Below are 17,889 nucleotides of genomic sequence, written 5' to 3' on the forward strand. Positions count from 1 at the left end.
TAGCCAAGTAAAAACCAGTTTCTCGATTAGCAGACCTCAGTCTCAGACATTATTTCTCAATTCAGGATATAAGAAATAAATGAATGCATCAGTTTAGTTGTGACAGGTATCTGATGAGAAAATATAGGAGAGGATAAAGGTTATGGGTGCATTTCTGAGACTAGAGAATTTGAACAAACAGGAAGGGATGGTAAAGGAGTAGAAGAAATAAAACCTGCTTGATCCTTTTGCTTTACCAAAATAGCTAAAGAACACAGTCTGTAGACAAATTGGGCAACATAGTGCTTTTCTTTAACAACTGGAATGTTATCTGCTGCTGCAACTAGACGACCAGAGAAAATGCTTTGGATAAAATATCACTCTGAAATAAAAATTGTTTTACTATTAGCACAGCAACACAGCTCCACTGAACCCCAAATATACTGTAAATTGTGATCTTTGTTTACGTAAGGGGAGTAACTCCCTGTTGATGTTGTTGGAAGCTTCGGCAGCCTTTGTTATGGTGGAACATACTATTCTCTTGGACCATTTATCTGTCAAGAATGGCAGTACAGTACCCCTGTTCATTTTGCCCAGTAGGACCCAGAGGATGCTTATTGTGGATTATTAACACTGTCACCATTTAACTTAGTATGAACATACTGGTTAAGAACATCTAATCTAGGACTCACATAACCTGATGGATCCTGTCTTCCTACATCATCCCATGCTACACTTGTGGTTGGGAAATCTAGCATGGATCTTTATGCTATCAGTGCACCAGATTAGGACAGTGATACCTAAGAACAGGGCACTTACCACTGTTTCCCCTACCCTACCCCATTGATCCACTTTCCTACTGAAGTGAGGAAGACTTTGCTTGACTGGTTTTGCCAAAGAAATAGTTTCTTTATAATTTTAGTGAGATCTTAAATTATATTTTAACAGACCTGGGGTGGTTAATTTTAGTGGGACACATTTCGTGTTTTATGTGAACTGCTTTGTACATTTAGGAACCAGACTTTACAGTGTTTTAATTTAAAAAGGGTTGTAACCAATGTGAATCATACTAAGACTAGACCCATTGAAATGAATGGGCAAGATAAACTTAGGTTCATTCATTTCAATGACTCAGAATATAATTTAGCTTGATACAACTCAAGGAATGAAGCCGAAAGTTGGAAGGCTCAGGACATATGAAATTAACTACGCATTGTGTGAAGAAGTACGGTAGTTTAATTTATGGTATTTTTAATTTAAATGGAGATTAGACAAATTCATAATATCAATTGTTACTCGACATAATGGCTATTTTGAGTACAATATCAGAAGCAGCAAATCCCTGAATGCCAGATGCTGGGAAGCACACAACACTCACATCATGCTCGTGGGCTTCCCATAAGCACCTGGTTGGATACTGTGAGAACAGGAAGCTGAATTAGTTGTGCCTTTGACCTTTTTTTTTTTTTTTAATAATATTTATTAAGAATTTCCAATTATAACAATATAAAAAAACAAAACATCCAAATTTAAGATCTTATTTTCCATAACATCTTTCCAGGACTTCCCCTCCCCTCCCCCTCTTGTATTCCAATTCTTACAAATAAATTCAGCAATTTATTATCCCAAATTTTAACCTTATTATCATTAGCCCAATTTAAAAATATTTTCCCATCTCCTAAGATCGACCTATTCCCTTCCGCGCGTTCCCCCCTTTAATATACATAATAGATTAAAATATAATAAAATAAAATATGATTTTGATTTTACAGCCTTTGGATTCCAAATCCCTCCCCCTTTTCCTGGTTGCGTTTCCCGTATTGATCAACATCTGATGTCTTCCTGGAGTTCCCACATTTATTTAAGCCATAGTCCTTTACCAGTCTTCTTTAATTTTAAATGTCCAATCTTGGAAGGAGTCTATCTCAAAAAGGCCCATTTTTTCCATCCAGATTTTTATATACTTGGGAGTAAAACTCCAATTTTATTTCTTAAACCTTTCAAATCTGGATTTCCCAAATGTTCCCACTTCCAACTTTGTCCAATTCTTATTATTCTTGTTGTTCTTGTTGGTCTCTCTCCTCTTTCTTTTCCTGTTTTCCTGCACAAATGTTCTAATTCCAAAAGCTTCTAAATTCCGCTGCAGAGGCTCTGTTATTCAGGAACGAAACATGATGCCAAGTCCCTTCCATTTTCAATAGATAAGTCTATTGTCTACTTTAGTGTGTAAGCCTCTGTAGTCAAAATAATGTTCCATTTCTGCAGTTTCCCAGGAGATAAAAAGTTCTGTCAAATTCGATGCCAACAACTTGTAATATCCCTCGGCTCCTCTAGGTGGATTATAATAACTCAGTTCCCTTCCAGATCGCGTCCACCAGTCAAAGTAACTTTATTATTCCTTGTTTTAAACATTTTGTATCCAATTTGTAGCAAATATAACCGGCAAAGTCCTCGTAACAAAGTTCTCATTATTGTTCTTCTGCTTTGACAGCTCTTTGACAGCTGTCAAAACCTCTCCTTGTCTTCTCCCGGCGCTCTCACTAAGACGCTCCCAGGTTCCGGGGGGGGGTGTTGCTTTTTGAATAAATTCCACTTTTCTCCTCCAGCTCAATCTTATAATTTTCCATCGCGAAATTTCATAACTTTATCAAAATAAGGTTGCGCTCAATCTTAGATGTTAAGTCCTTTACTTTAGCTCCTCTACAACAGGGGGGGGGGCTGACTTCCTTTTTATACCTCCCCCGCTCGTTCCGAATTCTTTGAAAAATTTCTCGCCTTTTTAAATCCAAGTTCCGATTACTCACGGGTTATGCTTTTAAGTCCAAATTTCCAATGGAAGAAGTCAGCGCTCTCCGTCGAATGGCATGCGGCTTCGCTCGGCAGGGGAAGCGGAGGACTCAAAGCACCACCACCCCCCTGTCACCCGTTCCGCAGCCTTTAAAAAGGCTCCTTCGCGGGTCGGGGGGGGGCTCAAAAGGTGCCAGCCGAGTCACCATGTCCATGGGTTTTAGCGCCCATGGTTTTTAAGGGTCCCCGCGTCGCCGGTGCGGCAGGACCCAGCCCCTACCGAGCAGGCTCCCTCCGGAGCTCGGAGGGAGTCCGCCATTCGGCGATGGCGCCAACCCGGAAGTCCTAGTTGTGCCTTTGAGCTTATCCAGCTGGACTCTTCTTATATTCCTCTGCTGAATTTCTAGATGACAAGTACTTAGAATCATTAGGGACAGGTCCATATCTCAGGAACCCAGGAAACTGCCTTACAGCGGCTCAGACCCATTCATCCACCTAGCTCAGCATTGTCTATGCTTGTTGGCAGCAGTTCTCCAGGGTTTCAGTTTTTCCTAGCCCTACCTGGTGATGCCAGATATTGAACATGGGACCATCTGCATGGGTTCCACCAATGAGTGGCAGCCCTCCCCTCTTCCATTTCATTTCCCTCTAAGCCCACTTTAAAACCACTTGTCAGCATTCTTGGTAGAGCTAGATAAGATAGACAACCCTTGTGCAAATAGGTTTCTGTAGAATTCAGGAAATGTCTTTCTCCCACCCTGTCATGAGATTCCAGTGAGCTGGGACCCTGCACATACAAGCATTGCGAGCCAGATTTCTTTTTACTGACTTCAAAATTATCCTAAGGTCTGATGTTCTTCAAGACGGGCCTGTCAATTTTTCAAAGAAAAAAGTGTAAACATTAATCTAAAACTGGAAGGAGTGTTGGTTCACTGAAGATGCAATCGTTAACTTTTCTTCTATAAGCTTACATATCAACTGATGGTCAGTGCCAGTGTAAACTGAATTTCAGAATACAACACTTCCAAAAGGGAAATCTTTAACTCTTTGTATGTTTATTTTTATCCGTCATTTAGAGAAGGAAGAAAATAGGAGAACAAATGACATTTGCAAGGGGTTATTGACCTTTTAATTTCTCCTGTAGCTTGTATAAATGCACAGAGGGAATTCATATTGTCTGGAACATGAAACATGGTATATCCTCAAGTTGTCCATTTCAAATCATGGATATCATGGCTGTTTTAGGAATGATGTATGACAAGAAGAGGGAGGCCATTTTAGTGATCAGTGGAAGTCAAATATCTGTCAGGTGCCATGTGGCATATATGCATACTTATATGCCTGGGATATATCCCAAAATATGCCAGGGAACTACTTTTTGTAATAACAAAAATGTAAAAAAGCAAACAAAAACCAGTACTATTGTGTTTTAACATTACAGGTTTTTACCATTATGGAAATTAGCTCTCTTTGTGAATTCTTTTGCCTCTAGCTTAGCAGTTGGATTTTTGCTCCAACTTGAGCCATGCTGGACTTTCATACATGGCATTCTTCAAACAAGGGCAGGATTTTACTAATTTCCTTTAAGATATAACTTGCAAAATTTGCAGAATTATGTTCTAGAGAACTTGGTTCAGATGGGTAGGTTTGTATCTAAGTTGTTGGAGCACGATAGGGTTGTCAGCTTTCCTTTGCTTAGGCCACATGCAGACCTCCCGCCACTGCTGCATCTCCTGCGCTGTTGCACATGGCCGGGGCAGAAGGTAAGCATTGGGAAGATCGCTGAAGTTGATGCAGTGGCCAGGTCACCATACAGCTACAGTGTGACCACCTTGGGATCTAATGAGCTGGCTGGCTCAGCCTTTTCCCCTCCCTGCCCCACTTCAGAGCCTTCCAAGAGCAGGCTGCAAACCAAAAACACTCTCACCTAGCCACACATTTGGTGATGCCCTCACTGATGGTGTGATGCTTGCAGCACTCTGTGGGTGGTGGGAGGCCAATATAGCTAGGAGAGCTGGCCAGAGGGACACCTCCATCCAAACCCACACCCACCAAGTGCAAGGTGGGGGTTAGATTGCTCTGTTACTCAGAGTACTGCAGGCATTCGTGAAGATAGACCTACCCTATCTTTTAAATTATTTCAAGTTGATTTTTACTGTGGTGAGTTCCCGAAGATAAGAATATAAGATATATCCTCCTTATCCTCATGCATTTTGTGCTAGTCCTACTCAGAGTAGATCCACTGAAGTTAATAGATAAATTAACTTCTGTGTATTAATTTCAGTGGGTTTATTCTGAGTAGAATCTTGGAGCACAAGGCTGCTGCCAGGAGAATTTCAGTACTTATATCAATATGTTGTTTTACAGTTCTTACAAACAATTGCTAGTCACATCTACTAAGCGGGAATTTGCTATTCATTTTTGTTTCAAACTGAGATTTATACCACACCCTGCAAGAAAATTATGAAGGCTAGGTATGTATTGATCACTGTAATTGTCCAACAAATAAAGAAGTATGTTTTTGTTTTTACTGCTTCTGCGTTTCTCATGAATAAGGGTAATCCAGAGTTGATTAATGGATGGCCTTCCATTTGGATTTATTCATAAAATAAAGAATGGTCTTATCTGAAATGAGGTATCTTTAAACTTCTGTACACTAAACTGTAGACACAGTTAGTTATATGCTGCCTGTTTTTAGTGTTTTGTTCTTTGAACTTCTAATATAGTTTCTTTAATTTGCTTTTTTATAATCAAATTGTGGCAATATTGTTTTTGCTCTTGCTGTTATTTGATCACAATCCCATCTTTTGGGGTGGATTTTTTTCTGCCTCTGGTTTTCTACCTGCTCCTTCATTTCCCTTCTCATTCTTCGGTGACTGTTCTTGGATAGATTCCGGTTTGAATTATAAAAAGAAAAAGTACTGCATCTAACAAACATTTCTTGCGATTATGTACTTACATTTTAGAGTAAAAGATAGATAGGTGCTTCCAAGGAGTAATGGCAGGGTGACAAACCTCCCCCTCCTAAAAACCTACAAAAGAAAATGGAAAGGAACTCATATCACCACCACTCATGACCCATTTCACTTATTACATTTCCCCAATCTCTATTTACAGAGTTTGCAAATGTGGCATGTACAAGTACAGTGAAAGGCATAATTCCAAGTGCTGCTTTAAAGCTTGGGAGTGCTGAAAGTGAACCTTCTTATACACCAGGCATCCCCAAACTCAGCCCTCCAGCTGTTTTGGGACTACAATTCCCATCATCTCTGACCACTGGTCCTGTTAGCTAGGGATGATGGGAGTTGTAGTCCCAGAACAGCTGGAGGGATAAGTTTGGGGATGCCTGTTTTACACAAACCTACCCAGTTTTTGAAGGGACGCGGGTGGTGCTGTGGGTTAAACTACAGAGCCTAGGACTTGCCAATCAGAAGTCGGCGGTTCGAATCCCCGCAACGGGGTGAGCTCCCGTTGCTCGGTCCCTTCTTCTGCTAACCTAGCAGTTCAAAAGCACGTCAAAGTGCAAGTAGATAAATAGGTACTGCTCTGGCAGGAAGGTAAACTGTGTTTCCGTGCACTGCTCTGGTTCGCCAGAAGCGGCTTGGTCATGCTGGCCACATGACCCGGAAGCTGTACGCCGGCTCCCTCGGCCAGTAAAGCAAGATGAGCGCCGCAACCCCAGAATCGTCCGCGACTGGACCTAATGGTCAGGGGTCCCTTTACCTTTACCTTTACCCAGTTTTTAAGAGCTTCGGAAGCCGCCTTGCTCAATCCCCTCTTCATGCGTTACATGCAGAAAGAAGGAAAGTGGCATGCAGTGATCCCTAAGGCCTGCCTTTTCTTTAGTTTGGCCATCTGAGTTGGGGAAGCATAGGTGCATTTACTTCTTCACATGGAGATTTTGACAGATTCTGGAGCCCTGGGAAATCAAAGCACTAGGATCCCGAGAAGCCTCTTGATCAACACAAAAAGGCTTCCCTGCTGTCAACCAAAGGAGCAGTGCATGTTTCATGGGGACAGGGCCAAAAGCTTAGCCATATAGCCTCTCCCTGCTCACTTTCTGTCTTGAACAATACAAGGAAAGGGTCTTGTGTCCCACCAATCTCTGAGGTGCATTTAAAAAAAAAAAAATTATTACTTTTAAACACTACAAAAAAAGAAAGAAAAAAGAAAAAAGAAAAAAAGACAAGACAATACAATATAAAAAGATTACACAACACTAACGCAATAAACAAAACAAAACAAAACAAAAACAGTTTAGCACACATCATACAATTTCAGTATCTTATCTTTCATTCACTTGTTTCAACGACCTCCTCACACCTCCCTTTTTGTATTCCACTTCTATTAATTGTTTCAGCAATTCCTTTCCATCTTCCTCTATTTTCTGTCTTATAATTATCTCCGAGGTGCATTTGAATGGGCACTCAAGATAATAAAATAAACAAGGAAAGTAAAGGAAAGTAGAACAGCAGCATTAACATTCACCGTAAAATATAGCACAGGATATAGAAGTCACCCCATGAAACAATTCACCTTGCGTGATAGATTTAAGAATAGCAGTATGTCCATGTCACGCCATCTTGGAAAGGGAAATTTTAAATCCAAACATATTTGGGAAGGAAAGAAAACCCAGACTAATTTATTGGGAATATGTGGTTAATTTTATGAATCTTTTCTAATTCTCCCCTTAAAAGAATTTCTCAGAATCTCTTCTTTATTTTTCCTTGTGTTAACTAAACATTTGTAGAACACTTGTGAGTTTGATTTCTTTTATCTGGGCTTGATCCAGACATATCTTTCTGCAAAACGAAGCGCTCCTTAAATTTGAGGAAGAGAGTCAGAGCATCATTATGACATCATATATATTTTTAAAAATTAGTGAGAAAATCAAGGAAGGATTATTTTTGATTGACTTCAAAGATGCATCTGATAATATGAAAACAAAAATTGCTAAAATCACCCTGCCTTCAAATTATTCAACAGAGACAGTTAAAATCAGTGGGTAAATTCTTGGAAGTTTAAATCACAAGGATTAACAAGTCAGAGGTTTCTTCTCTTCCCCTTAATCATTTAACGCACAATAGAAGCACTGACACAACTGATATCAGATAAGACCACCATTTAAGGTATTCCAGTTAAGGGATGTAACTTTAAAATATAACAATAACAATAACAATAACAATAACAATAACAAGAATTTATTTATCCCCTACCCATATGGCTGGGCTTCCCCAGCCTCTCTGGGCTGTTTTCAACAAAATACTAAAATACAATAATGCATCAAACATTAAAAGCTTCCCTAAACAGGGAATTCAGATAATATTGTTACCAGTTTGAGTGACCCAACTACATTATTGGCTACTCCTGTTAAGATTATACTAGGCCCTGCTTGCGGATTTATGCATAAAAAGGTACAAACAACACACTCACATCAACAGGAACTTCTTCAGGGATAAAGGCGGGTTCCTTGCTCCACCCCAGGAAAGCTGCTCAGTCTTGTAGGCGAGAAGCAAGCATAGAAACAGGGAGACATGGACAGAAAGAGGGAGGTATTCTCCTTGCAACAACTCTACGGGTGTCAAACAGAGCTTTAAACGAGATAAATGCTATAAAGAGATAAAGTGAAGCAGGCAAAAGGAGCAGAGGATGATGAATTTTGTCCTCAAGTTATTTTTCATTTGGCATGTGTCACAAGCCTAGCAACTTGACGGATTACGGATTTTCAAAATTTATAAAAATGTGACATGCGTAGAATGCCTTATCCATAGGCGAGGGAAGACAGGTTCTGCAACTTGCACAGCCCAGCAAATTCAGGGTAGAAAGGTAAGTATCTTAGAAGCAAGACGAACCAATTGTTCTGCAATTATATAGGCTCATTTTGACCAACCTGCTTCATCACTTACTCAGCTACTGCGTACAGTGAGCACCTTGACAACTTATCATAGTGGTATATATCAAGTTTTGGGACCTAATATGTAATCCAAGTTCTTCAAGACAGCACTTGCAAGCTTCTTTGATATTAATTCAAGGTGCAGTTTTGCCAAGCACAGTAAGAGAACAAGAGTTCTTCAGTTGTCATCAGAAGAAAATTCCATGATGTTGTAGGACACAGTTTGGAATCAGGTGAAATGCTGTATCTTCAGAATGAGGCTGTATACATGCAACAGTTTTTCAATATTGGGTGGAAGTTTCAACTGGAAGAATCTACTAAGTATGGAAAATGTGCCTACTTTCATCAAGATCATACACTGATGGCTTCCTATGGTGACATTATTCAATCAAAGTCAATTTTATCACCGTGTTAAAAGTTAAATAAAATTTTCCCTGTCTGAAGGAAAACCACAAACACAGATGACTCATTTCCAAATTTACTAGAACTAAAATGTACCATTACCTTAGAAGAAGCGGAAATGGCTACTGAGTTTCAGTTCTGAGACGAGTCTTTTCCCCACTTCTTGTGAAAAACGGAATTTTGATCAAATCTCAATTTAAAGGAGTCTCTCTAGCAACTTTGCTGGCATCAAACAGAATGAACTCCACAATGCTGTCTTATGTGGCTTTTTGTTGTTTGAACATAGTGAACCAGTGCAATGTCAATGAGTTCAGAAATAAAATAATTAGCCTTGTAAGTATATACAGCTTAATATTATTTTTAGATTACCATTATTTTCTATTTACAAAATGATCGTAGTTATAATAAAATTGTTATAATATTGTCATTTCAGAATAACAGTAAAACCTGCCTGAACAGAGAATTTGTAAGTGTACAAGTCTTTTTTGCAAATATTATTTTTACAGATATTTGAGCCATGCTGATCTTTAATGCTCATTTTTCTCCACCTTTTCAGGTAAACTTAAGTCTTCCTACTAAGTGGGTAAGAAAACAATTAAAACACTTAAATTACAAAAACCTTGGAAGATTGAAGCCCTTGATTTATATGCATTGTTGTTCTTAACAGTTTGTTATCACCTGTTTAAAATTCTTGCAAGAATGAACAAGTTAATACCAATAATGTTATTAACATGTCTATTTGGAATTGTTATTAATTAGCAGGAGTTGAGAATGTTGTTCCCAGATTAGTTTAAAAGGTGTAAGAGCATTTTTTAAAATTATAATATGTGTAAGAGTGTCGTCGTCATCATCATCTTCTTAAATAAACATAAAACTTAACTGGTTAGACCTGGATTTTATCTTCCACAAGCAGAAATGCTTCTTCTGTTTCACAGAATGTTTTTGATCTAGCAGAAGAATGCTGCTGATGGAGAGAGGTAGATGATAGCTGTCAATTTCCCCAGTTCCCTTGGAGCCTCAAACAACACCTCCCACCCTGCTCCAGAGATCCCACACTGCCGCTCTGAGGTTGTTTCCACTGGCGGAAGTGAACTCTAGATCCAATTTAATAAGACAGACCACCCCCCAACAAATTATTTTAATTAATTAATTAATTAATTTTTATACCGTCCTCTACCCGAAGGTCTCAGAGCAGTTCACATAAATTTATTGATATACCACTATTCATTGAAAAAAATGAGAGTGGTTTACAACATAAAACCATACAATTAAAACCAGTAAACACCAATAAAAATTATCAGCAACTTAGATATGTTAAACAGACAGCATGCAGTCACTCTGCTTTCAACATATACAGTGGTACCTCAGGTTACATACGCTTCGAGTTACATACACTTCAGGTTACAGACTCCACTAACCCAGAAATAGTGCTTCAGGTTAAGAACTTTGCTTCAGGATGAGAACAGAAATTGGGTTCTGGCGGCGCAGCAGCAGCAGGAGGCCCCATTAGCTAAAGTGGTGCTTCAGGTTAAGAACAGTTTCAGGTTAAGTACGGACCTCCAGAACCAATTAAGTACTTAGCCTGAGGTACCACTGTACTGTACATCTACAGTATATATTCGTGTTGAATTTTTTAATATATGGAAGTGGAAGCAGTGGGTTCATTAGATTTCTTTTCCAGACAGTTGTTGCAAAAAAACCCCCCCATTATCTGGATCTGCTAACCAACTATATCAAAATCAACACCTTTCTTGAAATTGCAAGGATGAGATTTGCAAATGAAATTTGAACATGTTATACATTTTGGGTTATGAAAAGATTAAGACAAAGGGGTCTTAAGAAGTGAAATGTGGCCCAATGGCTTTTGTTGATCTTACCAGCATGAAAAGTGCATGGTTCTGAAATATGAAATATGCATCAGAGTGAATAAACTAGAAACCGTGGCAGTTTTTAAATTTCACAGAAATCAACAGTGCTGAACTCCTCTTATGAATAGTACTTAACAGTGCTTAATCTGGATGGATCATACTGTATCATTTTTGTAAAATATATATATGTTTAAATATATCTAAAATACTACAGCCAAAAATGCATAAAACATGAAACAATAGTCCCTCTTGCTCCCTACAAATGAGGGGGAAAATCTAATATTTACAGGAAAACTGTCGGATTTTGTCAACCTGTCATACATTTTAAAAAAATAATCTCTGAGTGACAAAGGACTAGACCATGTTTTTCAAATGGATTCTCAAAAGTATATGTTATTTCTAAATTATTATTTTTTTAGTTTGGCTAATTCAGATTTAGAATTATACAACTGTTTTTGGTTTTGGTAAAGAAGCTTTAAATGCTCTCTTGAAATCATTTTAAATACTGCATTAAACTGAAGACTTGTAGGTAAAATGACATAACTCTTAATTTCAAAATATTCACCAGAGCTAAGTTTTTTAAAAAACCAAACATACTAGGTTTGGATGTGAACCATTCCCCCTGCTATGCCTTGAGAACTGCATTCAACAGATGCACAATCTCATCCTATGCAATTATTTAATTGGAAATAAGATCCATTGGGTTCAATGGGGTTTACTGCTAAGTAATTATGCAGATGGCCTCAACCCTAGAGGCTAGGCTTTTAAAAACATTTTTATGGCAAGCAGATGGTCCACTCTGTTCTAAGACCATTTTCTTATGAAGGAACCGTAGAGAGCTGTTTATCGGACTGGAAATGTTATATGGGATAAGTGCATGAACGATCCAGTGTCTGCTTCTTGGAAACAGAAGGTCCTTCTCCGATGTTTATAAGACTGGCATAGCTTAGCTTATTTTGGGAGTTTGTTGCCTGGCTGAACAAATACATGGGAGCCCAATTTAAAGACATGTAAGTTGGCATGATTTGAGATTTTCAGAATGAAACTTAAGTGGCCCCTAGGTGACCTATGCACTTATATGTTAAGTATATTAGACATCCAATATATATATATATTTGCAACAGCATTTAACAATCTGTCTCCCTTACACTTCAGACCAGATAATTTTATGTTCTTACATATCTGGTTTCCCTTTGCTCTTTAAAATTTATAGAAATAAAGATCAGGCCAGGCCGGGTGAAGGCTATAATTAGTTATGACATCAAAACCCATAGCTGGTCAGTTCAGAAGTCAAATCTGAATGGTTGAAAAAACTACTGAGTGGCTGACTTGGCTGCAACAGCAACGTCCCATGTGCATTCCAAGGTTGGGCACAGCACGCTTCTGTTGTGGGGTTTTTAAAAGTAACCGGTCTAAAAGTGGCTACCATAGGGAAGCACAGGGTCTACAGAGGAATTGAACACAAAGTACGTAATGTAGAAATGTGAAGAATCATCTCAGAGGGCAATAGCATGTCATCAAGAAAACCTGTTGTTCTGTGGGACTTTCTCTACCCTGATTTTTAGCTGTGCTACCACTCTGTCAATCTCGATTAGTAGTACTGGCACTGAGTACTGCCTAGAGAGTGACAGCTCATCATAAAGCGGGAGCCACAGCAGTGTTTGCAAGTGCGTGGACTGGACAGGAAGATAAAAATAAAAAACAGTTACAGCAGGCACCCCCAAACTCGGCCCTCCAGATGTTTTGGGACTACAACTCCCATCATCCCTGGCCACTGGTTCTGTAAGCTAGGGATGATGGGAGTTGTAGTCCCAAAAACATCTGGAGGGCCGAGTTTGGGGATGCCTGAGTTACAGGATCTGTTAAAAGTTCAACCAAGATGATGCTGTGAGAAATAAATGGAGACAATTATGAGTTCCAACAGAGCAAGTCTGGCCATCCCTAATTGTTACACAGTGAGTTACGCTTCCGTTCACTTAACCATTAAGGATGGCTGAAATAGAAACACACACTAATAATACATTTGACCATGAATGACAATGTTAGCAATAAAATGGTAGTTTTATATTATGAGAAGTATGCCACAATTTCTGATCCAATATCAGAAGAGTGACTAGTGGGGTGCCACAGGGTTCTGTCTTGGGCCCGGTCTTATTCAACATCTTTATCAACGACTTGGATGATGGACTCAAGGGCATCCTGATCAAATTTGCAGATGACACCAAACTGGGAGGGGTGGCTAACACCCCAGAGGACAGGATCACACTTCAAAACGACCTTGACAGATTAGAGAACTGGGCCAAAACAAACAAGATGAATTTTAATAGGGAGAAATGTAAAGTATTGCACTTGGGCAAAAAAAATGAGAGGCACAAATACAAGATGGGTGACACCTGGCTTGAGAGCAGTACATGTGAAAAGGATCTAGGAGTCTTGGTTGACCACAAACTTGACATGAGCCAACAGTGTGACGCGGCAGCTAAAAAAGCCAATGCAATTCTGGGCTGCATCAATAGGAGTATTGCATCTAGATCAAGGGAAGTAATAGTGCCACTGTATTCTGCTCTGGTCAGACCTCACCTGGAGTACTGTGTCCAGTTCAAGAAGGACACTGACAAACTGGAACGTGTCCAGAGGAGGGCAACCAAAATGGTCAAAGGCCTGGAAACGATGCCTTATGAGGAACGGCTAAGGGAGCTGGGCATGTTTAGCCTGGAGAAGAGGAGGTTAAGGGGTGATATGATAGCCATGTTCAAATATATAAAAGGATGTCACATAGAGGAGGGAGAAAGGTTGTTTTCTGCTGCTCCAGAGAAGCGGACACGGAGCAATGGTTCCAAACTACAAGAAAAAAGATTCCACCTAAACATTAGGAAGAACTTCCTGACAGTAAGAGCTGTTTGACAGTGGAATTTGCTGCCAAGGAGTGTGGTGGAGTCTCCTTCTTTGGAGGTCTTTAAGCAGAGGCTTGACAACCATATGTCAGGAGTGCTCTGATGGTGTTTCCTGCTTGGCAGGGGGTTGGACTCGATGGCCCTTGTGGTCTCTTCCAACTCTATGATTCTATGATTCTATGATTCTATTCTATGCATATTTCAAGTCCTAATCACGGTTTTATGCAGTGTTTTTTCGGGGGGGGGGGGCGCATACCCCTAAATATTTTGTGAATCTTTTTACTTTTGTCCATTCACTGTGTTCATTTTTCCCAATTTGAACTAAAAATGGTGAGAGTACCCCTAAATGTTTTTTTAGAAAAAAAGCAATGGTTTTATACCATTTTCTAATATAAAGAATGGGGTTATTACTCTATTTGATATTCTGTTAGCAGAACAGTATGTTTTTTACACAGTTGTCATTGATATAAGTGCAGTTGGTTTTGATGTTAAAATAGTACTTATGTTTCTCAGACTGGTTGTAAATGGTCATGTCTTGATAAAGGATTTGAAGCTATTCAGAATCTGAAGCCAAATTCCAGGTGTGCCGAGAAGATTAAGAGCCTTAATAAACGTTATACACAAATCAAGAGGAAACAGGCATGCAAGGTAGGTGGTGTATTCCTGTAAATATAAAATACATACAAGAGTTTATATATTTATAATACTTAACAAACACAGCTACATTATTATTCACCATTTGTATTTCTAAGTCTTGCCCTTATATCTTTCTAATTTCTATTTGGTTCTACACTTATTAGCAGTTCATACAATTCTGCGACAGTTTTCGTATGAAATCTAGATCTTTGTATTAATTTCTCAAATGGGGTTAATTTTCTAGTTATTTTTTCTTTTAATAGCTTTTAATAGCTTTTTTTTACTGAAGAAGTAAGAGTTTTTGTCATAGTAGTAAACTGAAGACAGTAAACGGTACAAAAATAAAAGCCACCCAGGAAATGGCCTCTTCAGAAGTGGCTCCCCCAATTAGCCTTCTCAGACGGGCTCACCTAGTGTCATATTTGTGGTATTTTCAGCATGAGGTAAAGACTTTTCTGTCCACCCAGACCTTTTACATATTTAAGGAATCTGGGTGTCTGTTTTTTAAAATCTATTTATAATTTTAAAACTGCTAAAAGTGTAAAAGAAATCTATTATCTTAATAACTAGCATCCTAAGGGAGGCCCACAAGAATTCCAGAACAGTGAGATAGTCACCAATAACGCCTGTTCATATGGTTTTGAAGGACAAAGATGGTGTTCTCTCTTTTTTAAAAAATGATTTTTCAGGTTTATACCTTTCAAAAAATTTACAGACATTTTAACATTTCAAAACTAGACTTCCTTTCCCCTCTTTCTGAGGTTCCTTCAATTTATTTTTAATGTTTTCTGCACCTCCAAATTAACTTAATTTGTGAAGTTGAGAAAGATGGTGTTCTCAATAGGTTTGAGACACTGTAGTGGGGGGAAAGGAGCGTTGATGGTCTGTCATGTTGAGCGTGTGAAGTCCTGGCTTCACCATCAAACTACTAGTTCCTATAAGATGCTAAATACAGTATGTGGGATTTATGTAAACTGAAAATGGTAAAATTGCCATGGTGGGCAAAGGGAAGGCCACTCTGATAAAACTTCCCTTCCACATATGCCACCAATGCAGCAGCTTGGTCCTATTATTATTCACTCAGAAGCAAGTACCAAGAAGTTCAATGGAACTTATTCTCAGGTAAATGTGCAAAGAACAACAACCTGTTGTTTTACCTAACTATCATAAACCCCAGGGACCATTTTATTCCCTGTCTTCAGAGAAAGAATGTCCCTGCATAGTGAAGTTTTTAATATTTGATGTTTTATTGTGCTTTTCATATTTTGCTGGTGGCTGCCCAGAGTGGCTGGGGCAACCCAGTCAGATGGGAGGCATACTGTATTTTTCCGTCTATAAGATGCCACCATGTATAAGATGCCCCCTGTTTTTGGGCAACAACCAATCGCCAGTACACCCTTGGCACTATCCATGTATAAGACACCCCCCCCTAATTTTTGACATTTTTTTTAAAAAAAACCTAGTCTTATAAACAGAAAAGTATGTTAATTAATTAATTTTTTGTTGTTGTTGTTTTCCACCAAAACTGTGTATGCCTAGTGATTATGCAGTTTTCTAAACACCAAAATCATGCACAGACTGAGCAATTGTATATTCCCTTTTCCAAATATTTCAGAATGCTTCACATCCTTTCAACACCTCTGCAAAGCTGTCTCATGTTACCATCAGAACAGTGCAGATGGGGACTATGACTGAAAAAATGTGACCTAATTCCACTTGATGCCTTTTTTCTATACATCCAGGGCTGGAAAGCAGTGCATACACAATATTAGCCACAATCTATATCGATCCTGTCATTTCTCATGAAATGCTGCATTTTGATGCATCTTTCCCCCAACTTGTTTCAACCAGAATTGAGAAAAAATGCTCTAGGTATGTTTTAAGCTGTACCCAGTTTTGGAAAAAAATGTGGGTGGGCTGAGAGAAGAACCTGGGAACTTCCTGACTGATAATCAAAGGCATTCATCACTACATCACACTATTTCTGTTTGCTTTTGCTAAGCCAGGAAGGGAAAATAAAAAACACTTGAATTTCCGTGTGCAATAAATCTGTCCTTTAAACTTGCTTGATAAAATGTATTAGACCATTCATCATGTCCCCCCCCCCCCACAGTCTGTAATCTGCAACGCAATGTGTGACAACTCCACTAGCGGAGATACAGGGAAATTTTTCAGCGAGGCTATAGAACATCTTCAAGCAGTAACACGGGAGAACATGAGGTGGATCTCAAATTAGTATTTGCTGTATTTGAGACATAAGGCCATACCTTTCAGTAACTTTCTGTAAAATCACAGAACTGCCATATACATGTGCAGAGAATAAAGATTTTCATATTTTAGCTTTTTATTCCTTTTTTATTTTCCAAATTATTGTGCCAAGAGCTTTCTCAGTAAACAGGCCTAGGATACGCCAGGTAACTCCCTGTGGAACACGCTCCCACCAGATGTCAAAGAGAACAACAACTATCAGACTTTTAGAAGACATCTAAAGGCAGCCCTGTTTAGGGAAGATTTAATGTTTGATGTAGTACAGTATTTTAATATTTTTTTGTTGGAAGCTGCCCAGAGTGGCTGGGGAAGCCCAGCCAGATGGGCGGGGTATAAATAATAAATTATTATTATTATTACTTGCATATTGAGCTTCCATCATGATCTCTTTGAAAAAGTTTGAGGACCTCTTGAAAATAATCAATTTGCACAATGATACTCTTTTCTAATGAGAAACCCTATTTTAAAGGGCATTTCTTGACCATAACTGTCAACCTTCCCTTTTTTTGGTGGGAAATTCCCTTATTCCAGCACCATTTCCCACTGCTTCCCACTGCTATCCCGGATTGTTAGATATCCTGTAGACTGTCCCAGGGACAGGTGAGGCTGCTGATCCCTTATTTTCAAATCTGAAAGTTGACAGCTATATTCTTGACTAAGAGTTTCACAACCTGATTCTTCCAGACAATGCCTGGAGCAGGGGTCTCCAAGCTTTCCTTGCCTCAGGCCGGGGGTCTCCAGGGATGACTGCACAGTGGGCCAGAGGGCAGGGGAGCGCATGCCAGTACATGCCCACACATGCTATTTCCGGCGCACTTCCAGGTCAGAGGAGGCCTGTGCGCGTGCACGCCAAGCTATTTCCAGTGCTCCTCCGCCCTGGAAGTGGATCCCCGCACCGCACCGTGCCGGTAAGAGCGGGTGGCAGTGGGCAGCAGTGGGAGTCACCGCGGGCTGGATAAACAAGTCCCTCGGGCCTTATTCGGCCCCCGGGCTGTAGGTTGGTGACCCCTGGCCTGGAGTTTACCTGGATTACAAGTACACAAGAAGCCAAACTCCACACGGGGCAGAATTCAACTTAGTGCTAAGAATATACTGTCAACACAAGCATTTTTTATTGCCCAACAGAATGATCTTCCTCTTCTTCCCAGCGCACTGATCTGGG

At 39.5% G+C, this 17,889-nt stretch overlaps 1 protein-coding gene across 1 annotated transcript; it reads left to right on the plus strand.

The window, feature by feature from the left end:
• The first annotated feature begins 8,225 nt into the window (after positions 1 to 8,225).
• Positions 8,226 to 16,798, plus strand: LOC309335389 (uncharacterized protein). Its single transcript, XM_081850447.1, has 5 exons — positions 8,226 to 9,394; positions 9,495 to 9,527; positions 9,618 to 9,644; positions 14,337 to 14,471; positions 16,573 to 16,798. The coding sequence occupies exons 1-5, from the start codon at positions 9,299 to 9,301 to the stop codon at positions 16,693 to 16,695; spliced, it is 414 nt and encodes a 137-aa protein (XP_081706573.1). The 5' UTR covers positions 8,226 to 9,298; the 3' UTR covers positions 16,696 to 16,798.
• Positions 16,799 to 17,889: the final 1,091 nt, after the last annotated feature.

This window comes from Podarcis erhardii (genome assembly GCF_964252035.2).
Source record: "Podarcis erhardii genome assembly, chromosome: 2".
NCBI classification, from domain to species: domain Eukaryota; kingdom Metazoa; phylum Chordata; class Lepidosauria; order Squamata; family Lacertidae; genus Podarcis; species Podarcis erhardii.

Excerpts from the sequence above, each read along its gene's own strand:
- LOC309335389 (XM_081850447.1), top strand. The coding sequence starts at position 9,299 with ATGAACTCCACAATGCTGTCTTATGTGGCTTTTTGTTGTTTGAACATA. Across the intron at positions 9,645-14,336 it reads TAAGTCTTCCTACTAAGTGG|ACTGGTTGTAAATGGTCATG; the intron begins GTAAGAAAACAA and ends TATGTTTCTCAG. Across the intron at positions 14,472-16,572 it reads AGAGGAAACAGGCATGCAAG|TCTGTAATCTGCAACGCAAT; the intron begins GTAGGTGGTGTA and ends CCCCCCCCACAG.